The following is a 21,794-nucleotide window of genomic DNA, read 5'->3' on the forward strand; positions in this document are numbered from 1 at the left end:
AGTTGACAACGATCACTGGAGGGAGCTGGTGGCTCAGTTTACTGGTTTTCTTCCACCGGACGATGATGCTTCCAAGAAAAATAAGTGAGTAATTCAAGCCTATTTAATACTTGCATTGCTTTACAGCTGGCATCGGGTCTCATTTTCTTTGATCAATTACAGGAAAAGTTCCGGTGTTTCGTCGTCCTGGATCACAAAGCGCTTTGAGTACTTGGACCCACAAGCTGAGGAGGCACAGATCGACAAGTTCGCTCGAGTGTGGCTCTAGCACTTTCTTGGTGCTTTCCTCTTCCCAGACGCCTCAGGGAACACCATCAGCTGGATCTTCCTTGACATACTTCGCCAGCCGTGGGAGAACATAGCGGGGTACAGCTAGGACAGCGCAGTCCTAGCATGGACGTATCGACAGCTATGCGTTGCCTGCCGTCGCACCTCAGGACATGCGAACCTTGGGGGTTGCTCCAACCTACTCTAGGTTTGGTGTTGGGAACAATTGCCCATTGGGAGGCCCCTTAATAATGGTTTACCAGTAAGTACTTCGATTCATTATATTCTTCTAGGCAGTTAGATATGATAAGATTATTTGTTGCTAATTCATTATCGTGTTCAATGCAGCAATGGAACGGGCATGATACACTCCCTACGGCTCTGTATATCTGGACAGAAGCATAGTTAGTTAGAGGGAATGCGTGGCGCAAGTACAGGGAGTATACGAACGGTCTCGACGTCCCGACACATCACTAGTTATGCTCTCTATACTGTCATAGCAGTGTCTTCTTCGATGTACACTATATCACAACCTAACATAATTACGAAATTTCAGATATTTTGGTGTCCTTGGGATTCTCCGGAGCTCTAGGACTATCTGAGTCCTGTCACTAGGGATGGGTCACACGAGTATCGCTACGACGTCCCTCTTATTTTCTTCCATGTGGTCGAGATTCACTTACACATCCGGGTCTACAGACAGTTTGGAAGAATGACATGCTGTCCACCACCGCTTTACTCCACCAATCAAGTATTGCACGGGTGTGTTATCGATTAATAACAATGCTACAATTCAGAGGTGTGTTTGGTACAACTAATATCGTTTTATTGCAGGTTTGACCGTAGAAAGAGATACAAGACTAAGGATTGGCTGTGACACATAACTCGTACATCCATTTGTGGCAGACCAGGGTACCACATGCGGTCCTTGCGGGTCCTCCACATGACCAGCACACCTTCGATGAGTACCTACGGTGGTTTCACAGGTCTACAAGGACACATATCAAGCCTCCATACACTGACGTGGTGATTGACGAGGACTCGGAGGAAGATGTCATCGAAGATGTGTACGACGTTACCACTAGGGAGGACACACAGCTACAGAGAGCCCCGCTTCAAAGATACGTGGTAAGATACTTGAATGGTACAATTTGTTATCCTTTTGGTATTAAGTATGTGTACTAAAACTGTCCAACTGCATTTCTGTACCCAAGCGACACAATTGGCAAGGCTGTCCAACAAAGCAACGTTCCGGCTTGACGAGTCTAGAGGGCAGGGGCCAGACGTTCTCGCGGCTTTTGTGGAGGCAAACATAAACTTGTCCGTTTCGAAAATATGTCTTTATTGTATATGTGTTTGGCTAATGAACTAATTTTAACGTCTATTTATGCAGAAGGTGAAGAAGAGCTGCAGGAAGCTAGCTCAGAAGTTGAGCTGTATGGACACTCCTTATGAGGAACCGCCACTCCCCGCGCGGTCGGGTGGCACGTCTTCAGCCTCTTTGAGGACACCAGCCAGCTCTTCTCAGCCGATGACGCAGGGTGCTACTTCCACGGTGCGTACACCACCACATCATAGCACTGGGAAGGACCCTGCAACCGAGGACGAGGAGGAGGACGATGATGACGATGACGAACCCCTGGGCTTCCGCGGACAGCACGACCAGTGGGACGAATGGCCGCAGGACAAGATCGGCATGTCTCAGCTAGGTGGTACCCCGTTTGGCACCTAAGGAGCCTCACAGGTACTAACAAAGATAGTTTGTTTCAATACGTAGGTTACATGAACTAACGATCATAAAGAATTATAAGTAATCGTGCGTATCATATACCTGCAGGGTACAAGCCGTACGCACCGTCGACGCGACCATACCAACGTTGGCTACACTCCCAATGTGTTGCCAACAAATCCGAAGAGACAGAGGCGTCCGAGGGATCCTTACACTCCTGGGTCTTAGTTTGTTTAGGTCAAACGGATATTGGCATCCAAAACTTACGGGGTTATTTGGTTATGTTATGTCAAACTTATGTCAAAACAATGAATATGTTATATGGCAGCTTGTCAACTTGCTTCTTATTTGTTTCGTTGAGTCGCGACAGCACTACCGACGAGATTAAGTACCCTGCGTTCGGGAACCGGTAGTCCTGGCGTATCTGGACACCGGTGTCAATTTTTCATAATTGATTAGTTAAAATGGTGCATAACCATATTATGAAAGACGAAAAACTGATTATTGGCTTATTAAATTCTCTATTCGCCCGTGAAAAAAACTCAACAAAATATAGGTGCGACGCGTTTCGATTCTACCATCCAGGTAGCCTGGGCCGACGGCAGACGCAGCGGCCAGGTGGTGTGGCTGCTCGTGCGGTATGTTTGGTCCAGCCGCGCCACACAACAGGGCGCGGCACTGCCGCGCCAGGGTCGGTGGCGCGGCAAGACCCGCCACGTCAGCGCCCCCCCGGCCGACCCACGTCACGTCAGCCCTGTGCCGTGCCATCATGCATGGCGCGGCATAGGTATTTAGCCGTGCTAGGGCAATAGACGCGGCCAAAAGTATTAGTTTAAAAAAAACGACAGTGTTAGATTTAAAATTATATTAAAAAAATGGTTAAAATTAAAAAAAATTCCTCTCTGTTGGGGCGCGTGCAGCAGCTGGTGGCTTCACTGGCACACAGGTCACCATGCACTGGCTGCTAGCTCGGAGCCATGCAGGCAGTGGTTGAGCTGTTTAGCGCTGAGTAAGCAGAGTAAATCGTTGGGGCACCTAAAAGATAAGACTTAACTCATAATAACTAATCTCTTCTTAGTCCGTGCACCTAAATTTTTATAAATTTAGTTGATTTTATAAAGAATTGATTTGATTTAAATATAGACCTCATTTTTCAATAAGGGGTAGCTGAGAAAAAATATGTAGAATAATTGTGTAACACCAGTATATTTATTGTAAATGTTGAAAATTTTAATGTGTGTGGCAGCGTACGCGTACAGTGCAGCTTGCGCTGCCCGTGCCTCCTTGTGGCAGATCCATCTAATGCATAGAGCATTAAATGTAGGTAAAAATTCTAACAAAGCTTTTTCACTCTCTCCATCTAATGCAGAACCGTCAAAAAATTCCAACAAAGCCTGCGTTCGGGAACCGTCTAATGCAGAACCGTCTAAAGGCCTGGTTTAGATTGCCTCAAAATTCCAAGTTTTTTCACTCTCTCCATCATATCAATTTTTTGACGCATGCATGGAGCATTAAATGTAGGTAAAAAAAATAACTAATTGTACAGTTTGGTTGTAAATCACGAGACGAATCTTTTGAGCCTAGTTAGTCTATGATCGGACAAAATTTATCAAATACAAACGAAACGTGCTACAGTGTCCAGATTGCAAAAAATTGCAATCTAAACAAGGCCTAAGATAAGAAGAGTGATGTCCGAGTCAGCATCCTTATCCGGCCTACTTATGCACACGTGGCAACGCGAATGCAAAATCTCGATCAAGCCGTGTAATCCGAGAGTAAACGGGCGTTGCGATTGGCTGGAGCCGTGGTTAATTAGGCGCCAATTGCTAGCATTATCAACAAGCCTTTCCATTCCATTCCTCCTCGTCCCTGTCTCACGGTCTCACCTCACGGCACGGGCTGCCAATTTCCATCCAAAAGGAGGAGGAAGAGGAAGAGGCTAGCTGCTGCTGACATTAGACGTCAACGCCGAGGACTGAGGTAAGATGTTCCAATCCAATCTCATCTTTGCTTTGATTTGCCCTGCGTCATGGTTGTCAGGCTATTAGATCTGAGCTTCCTCCTCTGTTTCCAGGAGCAGATCCCTGTCTTTATTTTGCTATATATGATTGCCTGATGCATGATACTAGTATGTATAGAGAAAAGTTTGGATTTTGATCCCGCGTCTCTATCGATTGAAATCTGTAGCCTTGTTTATCAGGAATCGAGAGTCAACAGAAGCTGTTAATTCTTAGGGTTGCCTGTAATAATAACTGGCTCAACTGTAATCATTGCAACAAAAAGCAATTGAAGGATGACTGGAGTTTTCAGTATTTCAAATGACAGTTCAACTTACCATACATTACACAAGCAAAGAAAACATCTTTGCAACTGAACAGTTTATCCATCCATGATATACCCACCAATTTGACCAACATGTGTAATGGAAAATGTATTGGTGATTAAATGGACCTTGTTCTAATAAACTCCTTTCCCTTTGTTTGTCACGCTGAAGCATTTTAAGCGGCACTGCCAGGTCAAGCTAAAGCCCCTTTCCTGCTGTTTTAAGAAATTATTAACTCTACTGGAAATTGTGTTCCCCAGTTGCCAAATGTCGGATGCGGACGAGTACCGTTGCTTTGTTGGAAGTCTTTCGTGGTCTACTACTGAAGCAGATCTGAAGGACGCATTTAGGAAATTCGGCCATCTTACTGAGGCAAAGGTATCAAATTGGTTTCTTTTATATGATGAATTGAGTGTGCATTTGTAAAGGGAAGCATAGTGCCATAGTTATATTATTGTAGACGAATGAATGAATGTAGTTTATTATGTAGTATTGGCTTATTCTACTCCAAGAACAGCAGACAATTTGCAATTTATTCTGCAAGTATTTGCCATATATACATGCCGTGATTTACCATTTTCTCCCTCTATTTTTGGTATGGTTGAACACGTTCCATTAGTATTCTTATTATGATGTTGTGTCAATCTGCAGGTGGTTCTTGATAAGTTTTCTGGTCGATCACGTGGATTTGGTTTCGTGACTTTTGATGACAAGAAGTCTATGGAAGAAGCAATTGAGGCAATGAACGGAATGGATCTGGATGGAAGGAACATCACTGTTGAAAGAGCTCAGGCTCAGAGTTCAGGCAGCAGGGACCGTGATGGAGATCGAGACTATAGTCGTGGTGGTGGTGATTGTGACCGCTACCGTGGTGACTATAGCCGCAGTCGGGACCATGGTCGTGATTTCGGTGGAGGCCGTGGCGGCGGAGGTGGTGATTGCTTCAAATGTGGCAAGCCTGGACATTTTGCAAGGGAATGCCCTTCTGATGATGGTGGCAGGGGGGATAGGTATGGTAGCAGGGACGACAAGTATGGTAGCAGCAATGGTAGTAGCCGCTATGAGCCTGATCGTGGTGGTGATCGCTATTCTGGAAGCCGTGATGGAGGAAGCCGCAATGGTGGAGGCAGTGACCGATACAACCGTGACAAGTCTGGTCCTTATGAACGCCCCAGCCGAGGTGGATACAGATCTTGATGTTTGCAAGGCTGTGATCTCAGGTATGAAAGCTAATTTATAATTTAAAGTAAGTTGTATGTTTGCTTCATCATCACATAATGCAGCAAATGTTGCTGTAGTGTACTCTCATAAGAGTTTCAGCTGTGCTTGTTTTTACCAATCTTGTTGTCTGTATTTGGCTTGTAACTACTGGTTCCTCAGGAGCTTCTGTGGATTGACTAGTTTCTATCTGATTATTATCTGGGGACTGGGATCCATGTCTCTGTTGATCTAATGGTAAAAATCATGTCATGGTACTGGCCCTTGGTCCTGTTTGTTTGAATCGGTACGGATTCACTGGGGTGTTGGTACCAAGGATGTCGGAGAACAATCATGCTCAGTCTGATTGCGATCTTGAGGGAGAAAGCAGTATGCCGTGCTGGGGTACCATCTGCTTGTAAAACATGTTCATTCACGAATTATAAGAAGGAAAAAAAGGGTAAATTCTTGAATTTTGTTCACAGGATTGTTCGATTTTATTTTGCCTGTTAATAAGCAACGGTTCTCACATCAATTTTTCGCAGGCATTTGGCCTTTCTGTTCCTGTATATTGATCTGCATGGCTTAAATAGTGTCTCTCTATTTGTCCATAATTCTGAGTGTTCTGTAACACTGTTGGACGGCGTTGATATGTTTCTAGCTCAGCTCTGTTAAGCGAGGATGACCCATCTACATTGAGAACCTGGAACAGGAGCTGTTCTGTGTGGAGCCTCACACATATCTAAAGCTTGCTGGAGATTCTTGATTTTTTTTGAGTGACCACAGATGCATCCTTTTTTTTCTTCTTTTGTGCAAAATGACCTTTGTAGCTGGAGGTTCCTGAACAGGGAACTGATCCTTTGGCAGCAAGAGTGTTGAGGGCCCTGATATTACTAGTATAGTATGCACAGATTGGCTGCAAAATACAGACTGTTGTTGACAGGTTTGAACCTTGCTATTTGGGATGTTCCCTGAATATCAATATATGGCCTGCTCCTGCTGGTTCATTTGACTATTATATTTGTATTATATGTTGTGTGTTTGATTTAACTCCGCCTATGTTGTCTTAACATAGCAGGTCCCAAGCCCTGGTAAAGAAGGAGGGTTGTGATAGGCGTGGCGAACCAACGTTAAACCTAGCCATTCTAATGGAGATGAAACCCGAAAGAAAACCGTTGGGGTGTAACCCTCTTAGCGACGCGCCATATCAGAACCTGAGTATGGTGTTAAATGAGCAAGGGCCGGGTCGTCACCCCCATGACGCGCCGTGTCGCGATCTGTGCACGGTGTCAAGTGAGCAAGGATCAGGTCGTCGCATCCTTAGTGGAGCGCTATATTGGCGTCCGGGTGTAGTGAAAAATAAGTAAGGGTCTTCACATCTGAGTCGACGGGTGCGAAGGGTAAGGAAGCTAGTCGAACCAACTAGGGTTTATTTAGGTAGTTGGAATGTAGGGTCGCTTATAGGTAAGTTAAGAGAATTAGTTGATACCGCGACTAGGAGACGTGTAAATATATTATGCGTTCAAGAGACTAAATGGAAGGGTCAGAAGGCAAAGGAGGTGGACAATATATGTTTTAAGCTTTGGTACACATGGACAGTCACGAATAGAAATGGAGTAGGAGTTTTGATTGATAAGGGCCTCAAGAACAGTGTGGTGGGAGTGAGAAGGTAAGGAGATAGGATTATCTTAGTCAAGCTTGTCATTGGTGATATGGTCTTGAACGTAATTAGTGCGTATGCCTCCCAAGTAGGCCTCGACGAAAGTATTAAGAGACAGTTCTGGAAAGACTTAGATGGTCTGATTAGAGCTGTACCTAGTAGTGAGAAGCTTTTTATAGGAGATCTTAATGGGCATGTAGGTACTACAAGCGTAGGTTTCAAGGCAGTTCATGGAGGTTTTGGGTATGGTAGTAGGAATCAGGAGGGGGAGGAAGTTCTAGACTTTGCGGTAGCTTTTGACCTGATGATAGCCAACATTCTCTTTAGAAAGAGAGAATCTCATCTAGTGACCTTTAGTAGCGGACAACACTCTATCCAGATTGACTTTGTCCTCGCAAGAAGAAAGGACAAACGAGCATGCTTGTGTTGCAAGGTGATACCAGGGAAGTGTGTTGTTTCTCAACATAAGCTTTTGGTGACAGACTTTCGTTTTTAGGTGCGTGCCCGTAGGGATAAACAAGCTAAGATTGAAAGAACAAAGTGGTGGAAACTGAAAGGGAAGACGTCGGAGATATTCAGGGAAAGGGTTATCAAAGATGACTCTTGGAAGGAAGAAGAGGACATAAACAACATGTGGGAGAAGATGGCAACCAACATTCGGAAGGTGGCCTCAGAGGTGTGTGGAGTAACCAAAGGAAATGGAGGCGAGGCTAAAGATACTTGGTGATGGAACGAGGAAGTCCAAAGGGCTATTAAGGAGAAGAAAGAATGCTATAGATGCTTGTACCATGACAGGAGTGTGGACAACATAGAGAAGTACAAGGTGGCAAAGAAGACTGCAAAGCGAGCTATAAGTGTGGCAAAGGGTAGAGCATACGAGGATCTTTATCAGCATTTCAGTACGAAGGAAGGAGAGAAGGGCATTTATAGGATGGCTAGGGTTCGTGAGAGAAAGACAAGAGACTTCAATCAAGTTAAGTGCATTAAGGATGAAATGGAGCATCTCTTGGTGAAGGAGGATGAGATCCGACATCGATGGCAAGAGTATTTTGACAAATTATTCAATGGTGAGAATACGAACACAACCTTTGAGTTGGATGACTCTTTTGATGACACCAATAGACGCTTTGTGCGGAGAATCCAAGAATCTAAGGTTAGAGAGGCATTGAAAAGGATGAAAGGAGGTAAGGCGATGGGACCAGATGGTATCCCACTCGAGGTGTGGAGATGCCTCAGGGACACAGCTATAGTATGGCTAACCAAGCTGTTCAACCATATTTTTCGATCGAATAAGATGCCTGACGAGTGGAGAAGTATATTGGCACCGATCTATAAGAATAAAGGGGATATTCAAAGTTGTACTAATTATCGGGGAATTAAGTTGATGAGCCATACTATGAAGCTATGGGAGAGAGTTATCGAGCATCGCTTGAGAGCAATAACGTGGGTCTCTATGAATCAATTTGGTTTCATTCCCGGAAGGTCAACCATGGAAGCCATTTTCTTAATAAGACAAGTTATGGAGCGGTATAGGGAGAAGAAGAAGGACCTACATATGGTTTTTATTGACTTAGAGAAGGCTTATGATAAAATACCGAGGAATGTTATGTGGTGGGTTTTTGACAAACATAAAGTCCCAATGAAGTACGTCGAGTTCATTAAGGACATGTACAATAATGTTGTGACTAGTGTTTGAATAAATGATGGAGACACGGATGACTTCCCGATTAGGATAGGACTACATCAAGGGTCAGCTTTGAGCCCTTATCTATTTGCCTTAGTGATGGATGAGGTCACAAGGGACATACAAGGAGACATCCCTTGGTGTATGCTTTTCGCGGACGATGTAGTGCTAGTTGATGAAAGTCGAACATGAGTGAATCAGAAACTGGAGTTATAGCGGGAGACTTTGGAGTCCAAAGGTTTTAGACTTAGTAGAACTAAAACTGAGTATATGAGATGTGACTTCGGCACTACTACTCGGAAGGAGGAAGATATTAGTTTGGAAGGTCAAGTAGTGCCTAGGAAAGATACCTTTCGATATTTAGGATCAATGCTACAGAGAGACAGGGATATTGACGAAGATGTTAGCCATAGAATCAAAGCAGGGTGGATGAAGTGACGCCGAGCATCTGGTGTCCTATGTGATAAAAGGGTACCACAGAAGCTAAAAGGTAAGTTTTATAGGACAACGATTAGACCTGCTATGTTGTATGGTGTAGAATGTTGGCCTATGAAAAGATGACTTGTTCAACAGATAAGTGTTGCGGAAATGCGTATGTTGTGTTGGATTTGCGGTCATACAAGAAGGGATCGAGTTCGGAACGATGATATACGTGATAGATTAGGGTAGCACCAATTGAAGAAAAGCTTGTCCAACACCGGTTGAGATGGTTTGGATATGTCCAACGGAGACCTCCAGAGGCACCGGTACGTAGTGAAATCCTAAGTCAGGATAGTAACGTGAAGAGATGCAGAGTAAGACCAAAGATGACTTAGGTAGAGGCAATAAAAAGAGACTTAAAAGAATGGAATATACCCAAAGACTTAGCCTTAGATAGGAATGCTTGGAAAATAGCTATTCACGTGCCTGAACCTTGATTGTTTCTGCTGGGTTTCAACTCTAGCCTACCCCAACTTATTTGGGACTTAAATGCTTTGTTGTTGTTGTTGTGTGTTTGATTTGTGAGTGGTTTGCATTGGCACTGAGTACAATTGTCAAATGTAAATGGATAGATGTCATCGCATTTGAAGCCTGCTACACACCAAATAAATAAATCAGTGTCGTCTCTCTCTCTCTCTTGCCTCAGCGCCACGTCATGCACCTCGCCGGCTGCCCCACTCCCAGCGTTGTCTCAGTGCATTTATCGTACACAGTAAATGAGTACTCGCTCCGTCTTAAAAAATGTTACAATTCTAGGACCTAGCACAGTTACCAAGGAGAGATGTAAAATTACAATAATGCCTTTGTAAATTGTCAGTTCTTGCTCCCTGAGACTATCTCCAACAGCCCTGAGGCAAACACGATATGCATTCAGAGATTTGGGTCACGGAGGAAACAAAGGTCACATACCCAAACTTTGCCAACTCCAATAGCGGACCCAAAAGCAGAACCCCACGCACGGACAGTTGTTTTGGCAGGCACACTGTGAAATCTTCCGCGGGAAATAGACCGTGCGAGTGGGTGTGGTACTACGGGTTCCTCAATGGCGGGGTTATTTTGCCGCCCCAGCTACTTGAAGGGACTCGAGCTGGCAGCGAGGTAGCCGCCGTTGGCGCCGGCTCGCTCGATCAACCGTCCGGACAAGGCCGGCGCTGGCGCAAAAGAGTCAATTGGAGCACATGTAACCCGATTTTGTAGCAATCTGCTTGTTCGATCCTTTTAGGACTTGTGCGTTTCAGCCCAAATCCAAGTGGATTGGAAGGGATGAAAGGGGATTGAGGGTGATTTTGACTTACAGGGGATCAAATCCCTCTGAATCCCTTCCAATCCCTCTCAAACCCATGATTTGTGGCTAATTTGTCCTAAAATCTGCTTGGCTTCAGACATCAACTGCGGTTGTTTTGGCCATGGCTTGGAGTTACGTGAAAATGTCGATGTTCGGGACAGCCGCAGCATACTCCAATGACGAGGAGATCATAGCCGCGGTGGCCGTCCTCACCCAGATGCCACAAAAACGCCCTTGGGGAGGTTCGGTCCTAGGCCACAAGACTTACAAGCGTGATCGACTTGCAGCAGACCGGCAGCTGAATCAGGACTACTTCGTTGAACACCCACTTTACAATGAGGAGCATTTCAGAATGATGTACAATCATTGGCCAAGTTTCCATTTCCATGACACAGTGAATTAATTTGATAAAAAAGGTGTAATTTTTTGCTGTAGGTTTTCGCATGAGACGAGAATTATTTCTTTGGATAGTGGATGAGGTCACAACCAAAAATAGGTTCTTCCAACAAAGGAGAAATGCTGCGGGACAGTTAGGATTCTCTCCTCTTCACAAGTGCACGGTGGCTCTAAAGATGCTAGCATACGAAGGCCTAGCTGATGAGTTGGATGATCATTTGAAAATGAGAGAAAGTACTGTCCTGGAGACCCTGAAGGAATTTGTTATGACCGTGATCAAGGTGTTTGGCAAAGAATTTCTCCGTCCTCCCAGAAGTGAGGAGATAAAGCACATACTTAGCATCAATTTGGCCAGAGGTTTTCCGGGAATGATAAGCAGCATCGATTGCATGCATTGGGAATGGTCTAGCTGTCCAACTTGTTGGCAAGGCATGTATAGAGGGCACAAAGGCAAGCCAACTCTAATACTTGAGGCAGTGGCGATAGAGGATCTTAGGATTTGGCATGCTTACTTTGGTTTACCAGGGTCTCACAATGACATTAATGTTTTGCATCGATCCAATGTTTTTTGATGATTTGGCTAATGGGAGGGCACCCCCTGTTGAGTTCCATGTCAACGACAACATCTATTTCCTTGGATACTACCTAGCAGATGGCATCTATCCTGATTGGGCTACACTAGTGAAAAGCATACCAATGCCAATTAGCAACAAGCAAAAGGTTTTTTCAGAGCGACAGGAGTCATGTAGAAAGGATGTGGAGAGAGCTTTTGGTGTCTTACAGGCTAAGTGGAAAATCTTGCATAGGCCAGCTCGTTTATGGAATCAAAAAGTACTTAATTCCATTACGCATGCTTGTGTCATACTTCACAACATGGTAGTTGAAGATGAGCGCGGGGTTTAGCTACCGAATGTCCACCCATCAGAATGGCCTGGAGTGGCTGACCCACCTATTAACCAAGATAGAGAAATCCCAGGAGTTGAGAAACTTATTGATGCACAAAATATTATTCAGGACAGAGAGACGACAACATTGCTTCAGAACGACCTGATGGAACACTTGTGGACGCTATATGGCCAATGTTCTAGTCCTTTTGCTTCTAATCACATGAACTGAAGTCTGTAGTTGTAGGTTTAGTTGCCTGATGTATTTTGTTGGCAGCTCAAGTGAACTATAGTGGCATGAAGTTTTTAGGAACTGTACTAGTTGTAGGAACTAAGTCTGTAGTTGTTGGAACTATACTAGATGCTGGAACTATACTAGATGCTGGAACTTTTGTATTTTGTTGCCTGATGATAAGAAATATATGTCATTTTGTATTTTTCAGCCTAGTGATAAGAAATATATGATATTTTGTATTTTTCAGCACCACCTACCAGCTGGCCACCTCTCAGCTTGACAGAGTGAGATGGTTGTGTCGACAGCACCACCTTCTATTTATGCTAGATTAATTATTTACAACAGTGATTCCAAATCCAATCACAACCAAGCATATTGTAAAGAGAAGCCACAAATCGGCCTTCCGTATTGCTTCAGGAAACCTCAAATCTTCAAATTTGATTAATATCAGTTGTTGGCGAGTGTGAATCTGATGGACTGCAAAACCAGCCTCACCTCCCAGCTGGCCAAGACAAATTGCAGAACCAGCACCACCTTCAGTATATTGCAATGCCAACAAATCATATTGCAAAGAGAAGCCGAAAATCGGCCTTCAGTATACCCACAAGGCTGAACAAAGTGCATTGCCAGATAACAGAAATAGTTGCACATAACGCAAAAGTTCACGATTGAATATAACAACAATTCACAACACTACATGAAGTTCAACTCAAGCGAAGCAAAGTTACACATAATACAAAAGTTCACAACTGATAATATGAATAATTGCACACAACACAATAGTTCAACTCAAGTGAACTTTTTTGAACATATATCTAACACACACACACACACACTCCTTAGTCTTCGTTGTTCGAGGGGCTGATGAACCCTCTGCGCACCATGATTTGCCGTTGCATGCCAACATAATAGTTTTTCAGATGAGGGGGCACCTTCTCAATGTCAATTGACATAATACTAGACTCAGCTGTGATCAGTTGAGCCTCTGTCTCCTTCTCCCTAATCTTATTTTCCTTCTTTTGCTGCTGCAATGTCATCTTCATATGCTTCTTCTGAAGGTTGAAAAGATCCCTTTGAATTTTAATTTTTTTCATCCTTCCTACTAAGGATTTCAGCCATTTGTTGGTCTTGCTTTTGTTCAGTCTGCTCTGATTTCTCCTGCAACCGCTGGAGGACTTCAACAGCCGTACTAGATGATGATGTCTCTGTGAAGCTCTTTGATCTACGCCTCTTCGCATTATCCCTACCCTCAGGCCGTGATGTGTCTATATTCTCATTTCCAGATTCTGCGTGGCCTTGAGTTGGAGGAGATGACATGCCATCAAGAGATGTAGGGTTGTTTAGCTCAAGAAACTTATTGTTCCATTTGGCCTCATTACAAAGTTTTTTCTAGCAATGCATGATGGTAAAAGGTTTAGTTCTCTCGTACATTTTTACAACATCGTCTATCTACAGATATGAATATAGATTAAATCGATTATAAAATACAAGATGGAAATTAGACACATGGAGGACAACATGAGTGAAAGTATACCCGATCCTGCTCATTTTTTCCGCTCTCATTCAGCCCGTCGATAGCTGCTTTGTGTGAACAGAACTTGTTCATTGCTTTCTGAATCAATGCCCACCTATGCTGAATAGCAATCTGGCTATGGTTGGACCCTTCAGGCTTGTGCTCATTGAAATAATCATGCATCCTCTTGTAATAATCACATGAAGTCTGGTTCACACCTACATGTTATGCCACCATATTATTTGGACATCAAAGGGTCAATGATTTCTTAAAAGACGTTGCAAGCTATTACCAATAATAGGATCTTTGCTAACATTCAGAAATGCCAAGCACACCACCACGTCCTCCTCTTTGGTGAATGCAGCTCCTCTCCTAGACATGTTTTTCTTCTTTGCGGCCTTCTGTGATTTCAATGATGGAGGGTCTGTAGAGGCATGGTTGTTGTCAATGGAGAACCCATGGCTAGGTTGCCCATTCATAGGTGGGCAGGACATCTGGAAGGAGCCATGCATGTTGAACTAGTGATGGAAATAATTGTTAATCATTGATCTATTCCTTTGTAAATATAACAAACCATTAGATGCATGGATGCAATAAACCTGGTGGTTTGGAGCATCATCCAAAGATTGCAAAGCGGCAGAGTAACCAAAAGCCCACTGATCAGCCCCAAAGATATTTTCAGATTCGCTAGCGCAACCGCTTGAGCCACTTAAAATTTTATCCCTCCTCCTAGTAGAGCAGAGATTCAATTAAACATGTCACAACATACACATAGAACACATAGGCACACATGCATGCGCGACCGGGGAAATTGTAGGCAACGGCAGTTTGAGTGGTGGCCTTTCACTCTGTGTAAAGCATTATAGATATCATAATTTTGGTTTCTGTAAACTGTTTCTTAGTTTTGGTTTATGTAAGACCTCTGCCTTCCGATTGAGGTTAGAAAGGAGAAGCACAATTTTGTTTCTGTAGCCGCTTTATGAATGAAAGTTATGAAACAAACATTATTGGGGCATCTACAACACAATTTGCAAGAACACCATTGTGCTAACAGGAAATATTCCTCTCTATACCCCTCATCTGATAGGTGTACAAAAATCAGTATCAGTTACAGCATATAAGTTAAGCAACTCATCAAACCATATATAAATTTGATTTGATGAGAAAAGCTTTGGTAATTTTGGCTCAATTGATCTCAAAATGTACACTCCCTATCCTGATACAGAAACTCTGAAAACTCTGAATGACCTACATGTGTTCTGATCGTGCATGAACTCTGAATTTTGCTTTCCTATACATCTATACCAAATCCAAGAACTAGAGTCCAGAGCAGCACGATTAGCCACTAATCTTGCACTCCTCCCTCCCGGACGCCACATCCACCGGCAGCGACGGCGGAGCCGGCGTGGCACTCCATGGCCACGACGTGCTTGTTGTGCATCGCGGCCAGCTAGATCCAACATGCGGCTAAGAATAGGCATTGGGCATGGGAGTGGCCAAGTTCAAATCCACCGACATAGCACCAGGGCACATAGCAGAACGCGAAAAATCCGTTGAAGCTAGGTCCAGCATGCGGCCAAGAATAGGCTTTGGCCATGCGGGTGGCCAAGTTCAAATCCGTCAGAGCATAGGCGTAGCATGCGAGCAGCCGGGGCCAAATCCATGGGCAGAGAGGAGAGCTAGGACCGGCGAAGGAGGGTGGGGTTGGAGCGAGATCCATACCTACGAAGTCAAGCTCAGTGCAGATCTCGCCGACGGCGAAGCTTCGCCCGGTGCGCTCTCCTCTTCTTTCCCCCTCCCTCGCCCGCGAAACGGTTGTGCGTAGATATTTCGGTTGAGGAGAGAGACGGAGAGAGGGGACACATTTTTGGGTTTCGACAGACCACCGACGCAAAATGGGTCTCGCGTTTGCCTCCGTTGTTGGACTCTGAGTTTTTCGAACGTAGACCACCCATTTTTTAGGGAAATTTTGGGCTAGCACACTGGGGAAACGTTGTTTTGGCTGCGGCACACCGCCAACTGTGTTATTGGCTGAGACACATTGCGAATTCGGGTTTCTTTGTTGTAACACACCGTGCGCAGTAAACAATCATTTTCCCTGGTTTTGGACAGAGAACTTTTTGGAAATGACAATGGGTGCCCCTAGGTCGACTTGACTTGCCTAGTTGACCTAGCTGCTCTTGCAATTCCCCATCCCTGGCCGCCATCAGTCTCACCGCCGCCACCAGTTTAGCCGTCGCCCTCCTCTCCGCACCCGCACTCCCTCCTTGTCCACAATCGGCACCACCTTCCTCTCCGCAGCTATGTGTCCATAGATCCAAGCAGAGGAGTTGGACAAGATGACACCAGAGAAACGTAGGAATCGCTTGGGACCGAGGAATGAATGGCAATCGAAGGGCCTAAATCTTGGTTGGGTTCCAGAAGGGTAAGCATTTTTTGCCATTTGATGTGCAAGTTGTTCAATTAACTATTTCAGTGTATCTCCATCAAGTGATTTGGTTCTATTTGGCGTTATCAATATGTGTTAAAGCCGCGGTCGATTTAGGGTCGATTTAGGGTTGCAATTATGAATCACTTTTCATTGTTCTCTACCATTTTTTTCATTTGTTTTAGGATGGATAGTAGTTCGGCGTGCAGAATTGCTACGCGCGTTCCAAATTATGTCGAGGTTTGCGATGATGGTAGTCATGTAGTGCACCCAGATTCAAATCTTGAGCTTATTGTTGATCGTGATTCAACCAACTTGATGGACATAAAAGATGAAATAGCAAAGAGAGTGAAGCATGGTTCGAATCAAGGAATATCAGTTTGCTATTGGAACATGACTGTATCCGCTTTCACCAATGTAACTTCTGATGCCAGCTTGATGGATGCAATGGACCTATATTGGGAGATGAGGAGGTTGCCTCTGTTTGTAGCAGTTTATGACACAGTGACAGTTGAGCACAGCCAAAGTGTATCTGTTGAACCTTCTACACATCATGTCGGCAGTGCTAGTGTTGCCACAGAGCCCCTCCCTCTGGCTTTGATTGAGTATGTTGCTGAGGATGAGACAGAAGATGTCGTAGCTAACAATGCAGAGACAGGGACTACCAAAACCAAGGCTAAGTCTAAGAGAGGTAAGGGAAGGAAAAGGGATCTCTCAGATGACGAGGAACCATGGGATGAGGATGAGGTAGAATATGTGGGTCTAAATGATGAGCATCTGTATTTATCTGATGTTGAAGAACAGCTAGAACATGAGGGGCAATCAACTGATGGTGACTGTAGTGAGTTGGATGACCTTTTTGTTGATGATGAAGCTGGATGTGAGATTGTTGAACATGTGACTGACCTGGAGAACCCAACCATTGCTCTTGGTGTCACATTTGAAGATGGAGATACTTTTAAGAGGGCAATTAGGCAGTTTGCTGTTCTTAATGAGTTTGAAATTGATGCACATTATAGTGAGGCTAAAAGGTACAGAGGGTTCTGCAAGGGCAGAAGTAGCAAAAAGAAGAAGTGTAGGTGGAGGATTCATGCTTCTGAGCTGCAGGATGGCAAGACATGGCAGGTCACCATACCTGCTTTTAACTATGTAATTTACAGTTATATGTGGTGTATTGTTTGTTTCATGCCCTTGTAAGCTGATTTAGAACTTCTTTTTTGTTGCAGATAAAAAAGCTCCATACTAAGCATAACTGTGCTAGCACTTCCAAGCTTGACCAGAACTGCATGGCTACCAACAAATGGGTCAGAGACAGAGTCATTGACATTCTTAGGGATCAACCAAATACTGGAGCTGCAGAACTAAAGAAAGATCTGGAGAAGAAGTTCAAGATCATGCTATCTTACTACGTGGTTTGGGATGGGAGAAAGTTGGCTCTAGAGCAAATAATGGGAAAGTGGAATGACAATTTTGCTGATGCTTTTAGTTTCAAAGCAGAGGTAGAGAGGACCAACCCTAGAAGCATAGTGGAGATAGAGTATGCTCCTGTTGGTAAAAAGATGAGGTTTACTAGGATGTTTATTGCATTGAAGGCTTGTGTAGATGGGTTTCTCAATGGCTGCATGCCATTTTTAGGTGTTGACTCCATTGTTTTGACAGGAAGGTGGAGGGGTCAATTGGCATCAGCTTCAGCAGTTGATGGTCACGGCTGGCTATTTCCAGTTGCATATGGGGTGTTTGAGTCAGAGTCCGCAGATAGCTGGAAGTGGTTTTTTGAAAAGCTTCAGACTGCAATAGGCTCACCTCCTGGACTTGTGATATCCACAGATGTAGGCAAGGGTATAGATAGTGCAGTTACAGCTGTGTTTTCAAATGGAGTGGAACATAGAGAGTGTATGAGGCATCTAGTGAAGAACTTTCAGAAGAGGTATAGAGGGGCTGTTTTCAAGAAACACCTTTGGCCTGCATGTAGAGCTTTTAACAAGAAGCACTATGAGCATCACTACAAGACCATGCAGAAAGCTTCTCCAAATGCAATAAAATGGATAGAGGAGAACCACAAACATTTGTGGAATAGGTGGAGATTCTCACCAGATAGCAAGTGTGACTATGTCACAAACAATATTGCAGAGACATTTAATAGTTGGATCAGAAAGGAGAAAGCACAACCAGTCATCCCACTCAAGGCTGGGCGTTCGGGTTACCCGATTTTTTCGGGTCGGGTAATTCGGGTAATTCAAAATTCGGGTAATAAAAATTGCTACCCGATATTACTCCCGAAAAAACACTACCCGCAAATTCGGGTACCCGATAATTCGGGTTCGGGTTCGGGTATTACCCGATATACCCAAATTTACAGAAAACAACAAACTACACTAAATTTCAGTAGCGATCTATACATAATTTCAGCAGCAATTTGTATAGAATTTCAATAGCAATTTGTAGAGAATAATATATTACAGTCACTCATTCAAATAGAGAGAATTATATTCTAATAAAGTGATAAGTTAAATGGTTCAGCTAACAACACATGATGAATACAAAGACAAAACAAATCTTTGGGTAGTTCGGGTAGTTTAGGTACCGGGGGATATTACCCGAATTACCCAAACTAATTTCGGGTAATCAAAATCGCTATCCGAATTTTGGATCGGGTACCTCGGGTTCGGGTAATTCGGGTCTGGGTTCGGGTAATTCGGGTACGGGTAATGGGTATCGGGTATTTTGCCCAGGCTTAATCCCACTGATGGACAGGATAAGGCAGATGATCATGGAGAAGCATGACCTTAGAAGAAGGTTATCCAACAAGATGATAGACAAGATCCTTCCTCATGTAACTAAAGATCTGAATGCAAAAAGCAGAAACCTGAACTATGTCATTCATAGAGGACACAACAACACAGCTGAGATTCAAGGCACAACTAAAGAGCTGAAGACCTAGAGACACACTATTGATCTAGATAACAGAACATGTAGTTGTAATAGGTGGCAGATCACTGGGCTCCCCTACACTCATGCCCTTTGCTTCATTAACTCATTGAGAAACAAGAGTGCAGAGGACTATATTGATGACTACTACTCTGTTGATGTGTTCAAGAAGGCATATGCCGGAATTGTAATGCCTATGACAGATAGGAACCAATGGCCCAAGGTAGACATGGGTTTCAAACTGTGGCCACCAATCCTAAAGAGGGCAGCTGGTAGACCTAGAACAAGAAGGATGAAGGGTGCAGAAGAAGGAGGGAGAACCAGTGGAATGAGACAGTGCAAGAGGTGTGGACAATTTGGTCACATGATGAAGACTTGCAATGAGACAGTGTATGACAGTGATGCTCCACCTCCAGCCGCACCTAAGCCAAAAAAAGAGAGGAACAAAAAGACAAAGGCTGCAAGCACTGCATCAACCCAATAATCCCAAACTGGAGCATGTTCCATCACCATTACAGCCCCACTAACCAACAGTCCTGCAGGCAACACTAGGAGGTTACATATCTCACTACCCTTGAACTTGTAACAATTTGCTTCTACTGTACTAATGTCTTTCATTTGTTAACAGTCGCAAGAGGAAGATGGAAAGAGATGGTGCAGAATCCACTGATGGACAGAGTACAAAGGGAGTGAATGGAAAAAAGGCAAAACAATGCAAGGGAGACAAGGTGCAGCCGAAGAAAGATCTGGGCAAGGCCAAGAAGCAGCTGGTGATGGATGTGCTTGTTGAGTGAAATAATTGCAAGTGTAGTGTTTGCAACCTGCTGATGATGCTTTTGGAAGATGACTTCTAATGTTGTCTAGAACTATGCTTTTGTAGCCTTTGTAATGTAATCAACCATAATTGGCCTAAATTCAGACTTTTCATTGTTATGTGACTTGGCTATAAGCCAAACTTGAAGGCTTAAATTCAGACTTGTCGCTGTTATGTAACTTGGCTCGAAGCCAAACTTGATGGCTTGTAATGTTAAGACTAGATTTACTTGCACTTGATCTATTTTGTAGTTGCCATGCACTAAAACACATACACTTCATTGACAACCAAATTAGAACATCAGAACATACAATAGCATTCATTGACACATAAGGGAGACATAAGTGATAGACATCAACTAAAAGTTCATACAGGATGCCTACAAATCAATGCTCACTTCACTAACACCACCAAGAGAAGTAGCACTACAATGAACATAATTGCTAGACTTAAAACAAGCAAACGATCGCCTATCTTGTCGATGTTGCTCCCTATTGACTGATTGCCATCAACAATTTTCTTCAAAGCGGCATGTGCATCCTTCATAGATGCGGTTGTGCTTTCTAACAGGGTAGTGCAACCTCCAATTGATTCCTTCAAAGACTCCATGGCTTGAATCAGCTCCTGAGAGGACATCCTTGGATCCATGGCTTGAGTCAAGCCCAGAGACGGCGACCCTCTACCGATCTTTGAGAAACATCGTGGAAGCTTGGATTTGCCGATGAGGTACTCAACGTATTGGTCCTCCCACATGTAGAACTAACAAAAGAAGATGAGGAACAATGCTCAGATGAAATCGGCCATACAACTACATCAATAGGCGGATAAAATTGCAGATCTACCAACTTACATGGTTAATTAGAGGACACTTGTAGAACCTCTGCCGAAAGCTCTTGTCCTGCTTTGACACTAGGCCAATCAACTGAGCTCCACACTTGCTGCAATCGACCAGGGGAAGGTTGCTTGTGCCATCCCTAAACGCGTCCAAAGATGGCGCGCTCGAGGCAGCCTCTGTCTTCGAGCTCGAAGCCATCTTCCCCTCCTGTCGGTGCATCGAGTGCTAGGGTTTCACGGGACAAGAGCGAGAGAGAGAAGAGAGGAAGACGACCGACTGGGGAAGAAGAAGACGGTGTGGGGGGTGAGGCAGCGACCGGGTGGGGCTTATTGGGTTGGGTCGCACCACTTGACTCAGCCAGGGGCAAACTCGTACAGTCACCTAATGTTCTCTGTCCAAAACAAAAGAAAATGATTGTTTACTGCGCGCGGTGTGTTACAACAAAGGAACCTGAATTTGCAATGTATCTTAGCCAATAACACGATTGGCGGTGTGCTGCAGCCAAAACAACGTTTTTCCAGTGTGCCAGCCCAAACAGCGAGCTGTACCATCTGACACGGCCGGATTTTTATTTATTTATTGGCTTTTGTGGCCGAGAAACGCCCACGCGGCAATGGAGTGCATTCAATTCTTACATGTGGGACCCATGTACCTATATTTAGCATTCTTTTTTAGGAAAAATTCAAACTCTAGGATTGCAATTTTTACGGGACGGAGGGAGTAAGATACGTGCTTAATTACACTTTGGGTTCGTGACTTTCACAGACACAAAATGGACTAATTATTATTATTATGAGTGGCCTAAGGAACAACAATATGATACTTTTGTGAAAAAAAAGACCAAAAATTGTTTTAAAAACTTCCAACCTGCCGGATTCAAACCAGCGACCTAAGGATTATACAGCCTGTTCGGTTGGCTGGTTCGTATCGTTGCTGGTTCGTGAAGAAGTACTGCTGGCTGATTTATATGAGAAAAAATACTATTTCGGTTGAAAATTTACGATCGTTTACGATAAGCCACAGGCAAACGAACAGGTTGCAAACGAACAGGCTGATAATCTGCAGACACTACAGTCCTCCGCTCTACCAACTGAGCTAAGATCGGTATTTGCTTAGACAGCTCTTCCATCCTTAAA

At 44.0% G+C, this 21,794-nt stretch overlaps 2 protein-coding genes, 1 non-coding gene and 2 pseudogenes across 4 annotated transcripts; 3 read left to right on the forward strand and 2 right to left on the reverse strand.

Annotated features, from left to right (window-relative positions):
• The first annotated feature begins 3,818 nt into the window (after positions 1-3,818).
• Positions 3,819-5,784, forward strand: LOC136472370 (glycine-rich RNA-binding protein RZ1A-like). Of its 2 annotated transcripts, XM_066470079.1 has the most exons (4): positions 3,819-3,976; positions 4,580-4,697; positions 4,971-5,539; positions 5,700-5,784. In XM_066470079.1, exons 2-3 carry the CDS (start codon positions 4,587-4,589, stop codon positions 5,514-5,516), a joined length of 657 nt encoding a protein of 218 aa, XP_066326176.1. In that variant the 5' UTR covers positions 3,819-3,976; positions 4,580-4,586; the 3' UTR covers positions 5,517-5,539; positions 5,700-5,784. The 2 variants fall into 2 exon arrangements, with proteins under 2 accessions (XP_066326176.1, XP_066326175.1); XM_066470078.1 differs by having other exon boundaries at positions 4,971-5,784.
• Positions 5,785-10,746: 4,962 nt separating this feature from the next.
• Positions 10,747-12,137, forward strand: LOC136469250 (uncharacterized; annotated as a pseudogene).
• A 942-nt stretch (positions 12,138-13,079) lies between these two features.
• Positions 13,080-15,094, reverse strand: LOC136469251 (glutathione S-transferase T3-like). Its single transcript, XM_066467523.1, has 6 exons — positions 15,037-15,094; positions 14,727-14,733; positions 14,253-14,382; positions 13,946-14,171; positions 13,675-13,871; positions 13,080-13,589 (listed from the first exon to the last, which is right to left on the reverse strand). Exons 1-6 carry the CDS (start codon positions 15,092-15,094, stop codon positions 13,530-13,532), a joined length of 678 nt encoding a protein of 225 aa, XP_066323620.1. The 3' UTR covers positions 13,080-13,529.
• Positions 15,095-16,678: 1,584 nt separating this feature from the next.
• On the forward strand, positions 16,679-19,493 carry LOC136469252 (uncharacterized; annotated as a pseudogene).
• A 2,026-nt stretch (positions 19,494-21,519) lies between these two features.
• TRNAY-GUA (transfer RNA tyrosine (anticodon GUA)) lies at positions 21,520-21,763 on the reverse strand. The gene is made up of 2 exons: positions 21,727-21,763; positions 21,520-21,555 (listed from the first exon to the last, which is right to left on the reverse strand). It is a non-coding gene; the product is annotated as a tRNA-Tyr (tRNA).
• Positions 21,764-21,794: the final 31 nt, after the last annotated feature.

The sequence above is a fragment of the Miscanthus floridulus genome, chromosome 8 (genome assembly GCF_019320115.1).
Source record: "Miscanthus floridulus cultivar M001 chromosome 8, ASM1932011v1, whole genome shotgun sequence".
Lineage (NCBI taxonomy): Eukaryota > Viridiplantae > Streptophyta > Magnoliopsida > Poales > Poaceae > Miscanthus > Miscanthus floridulus.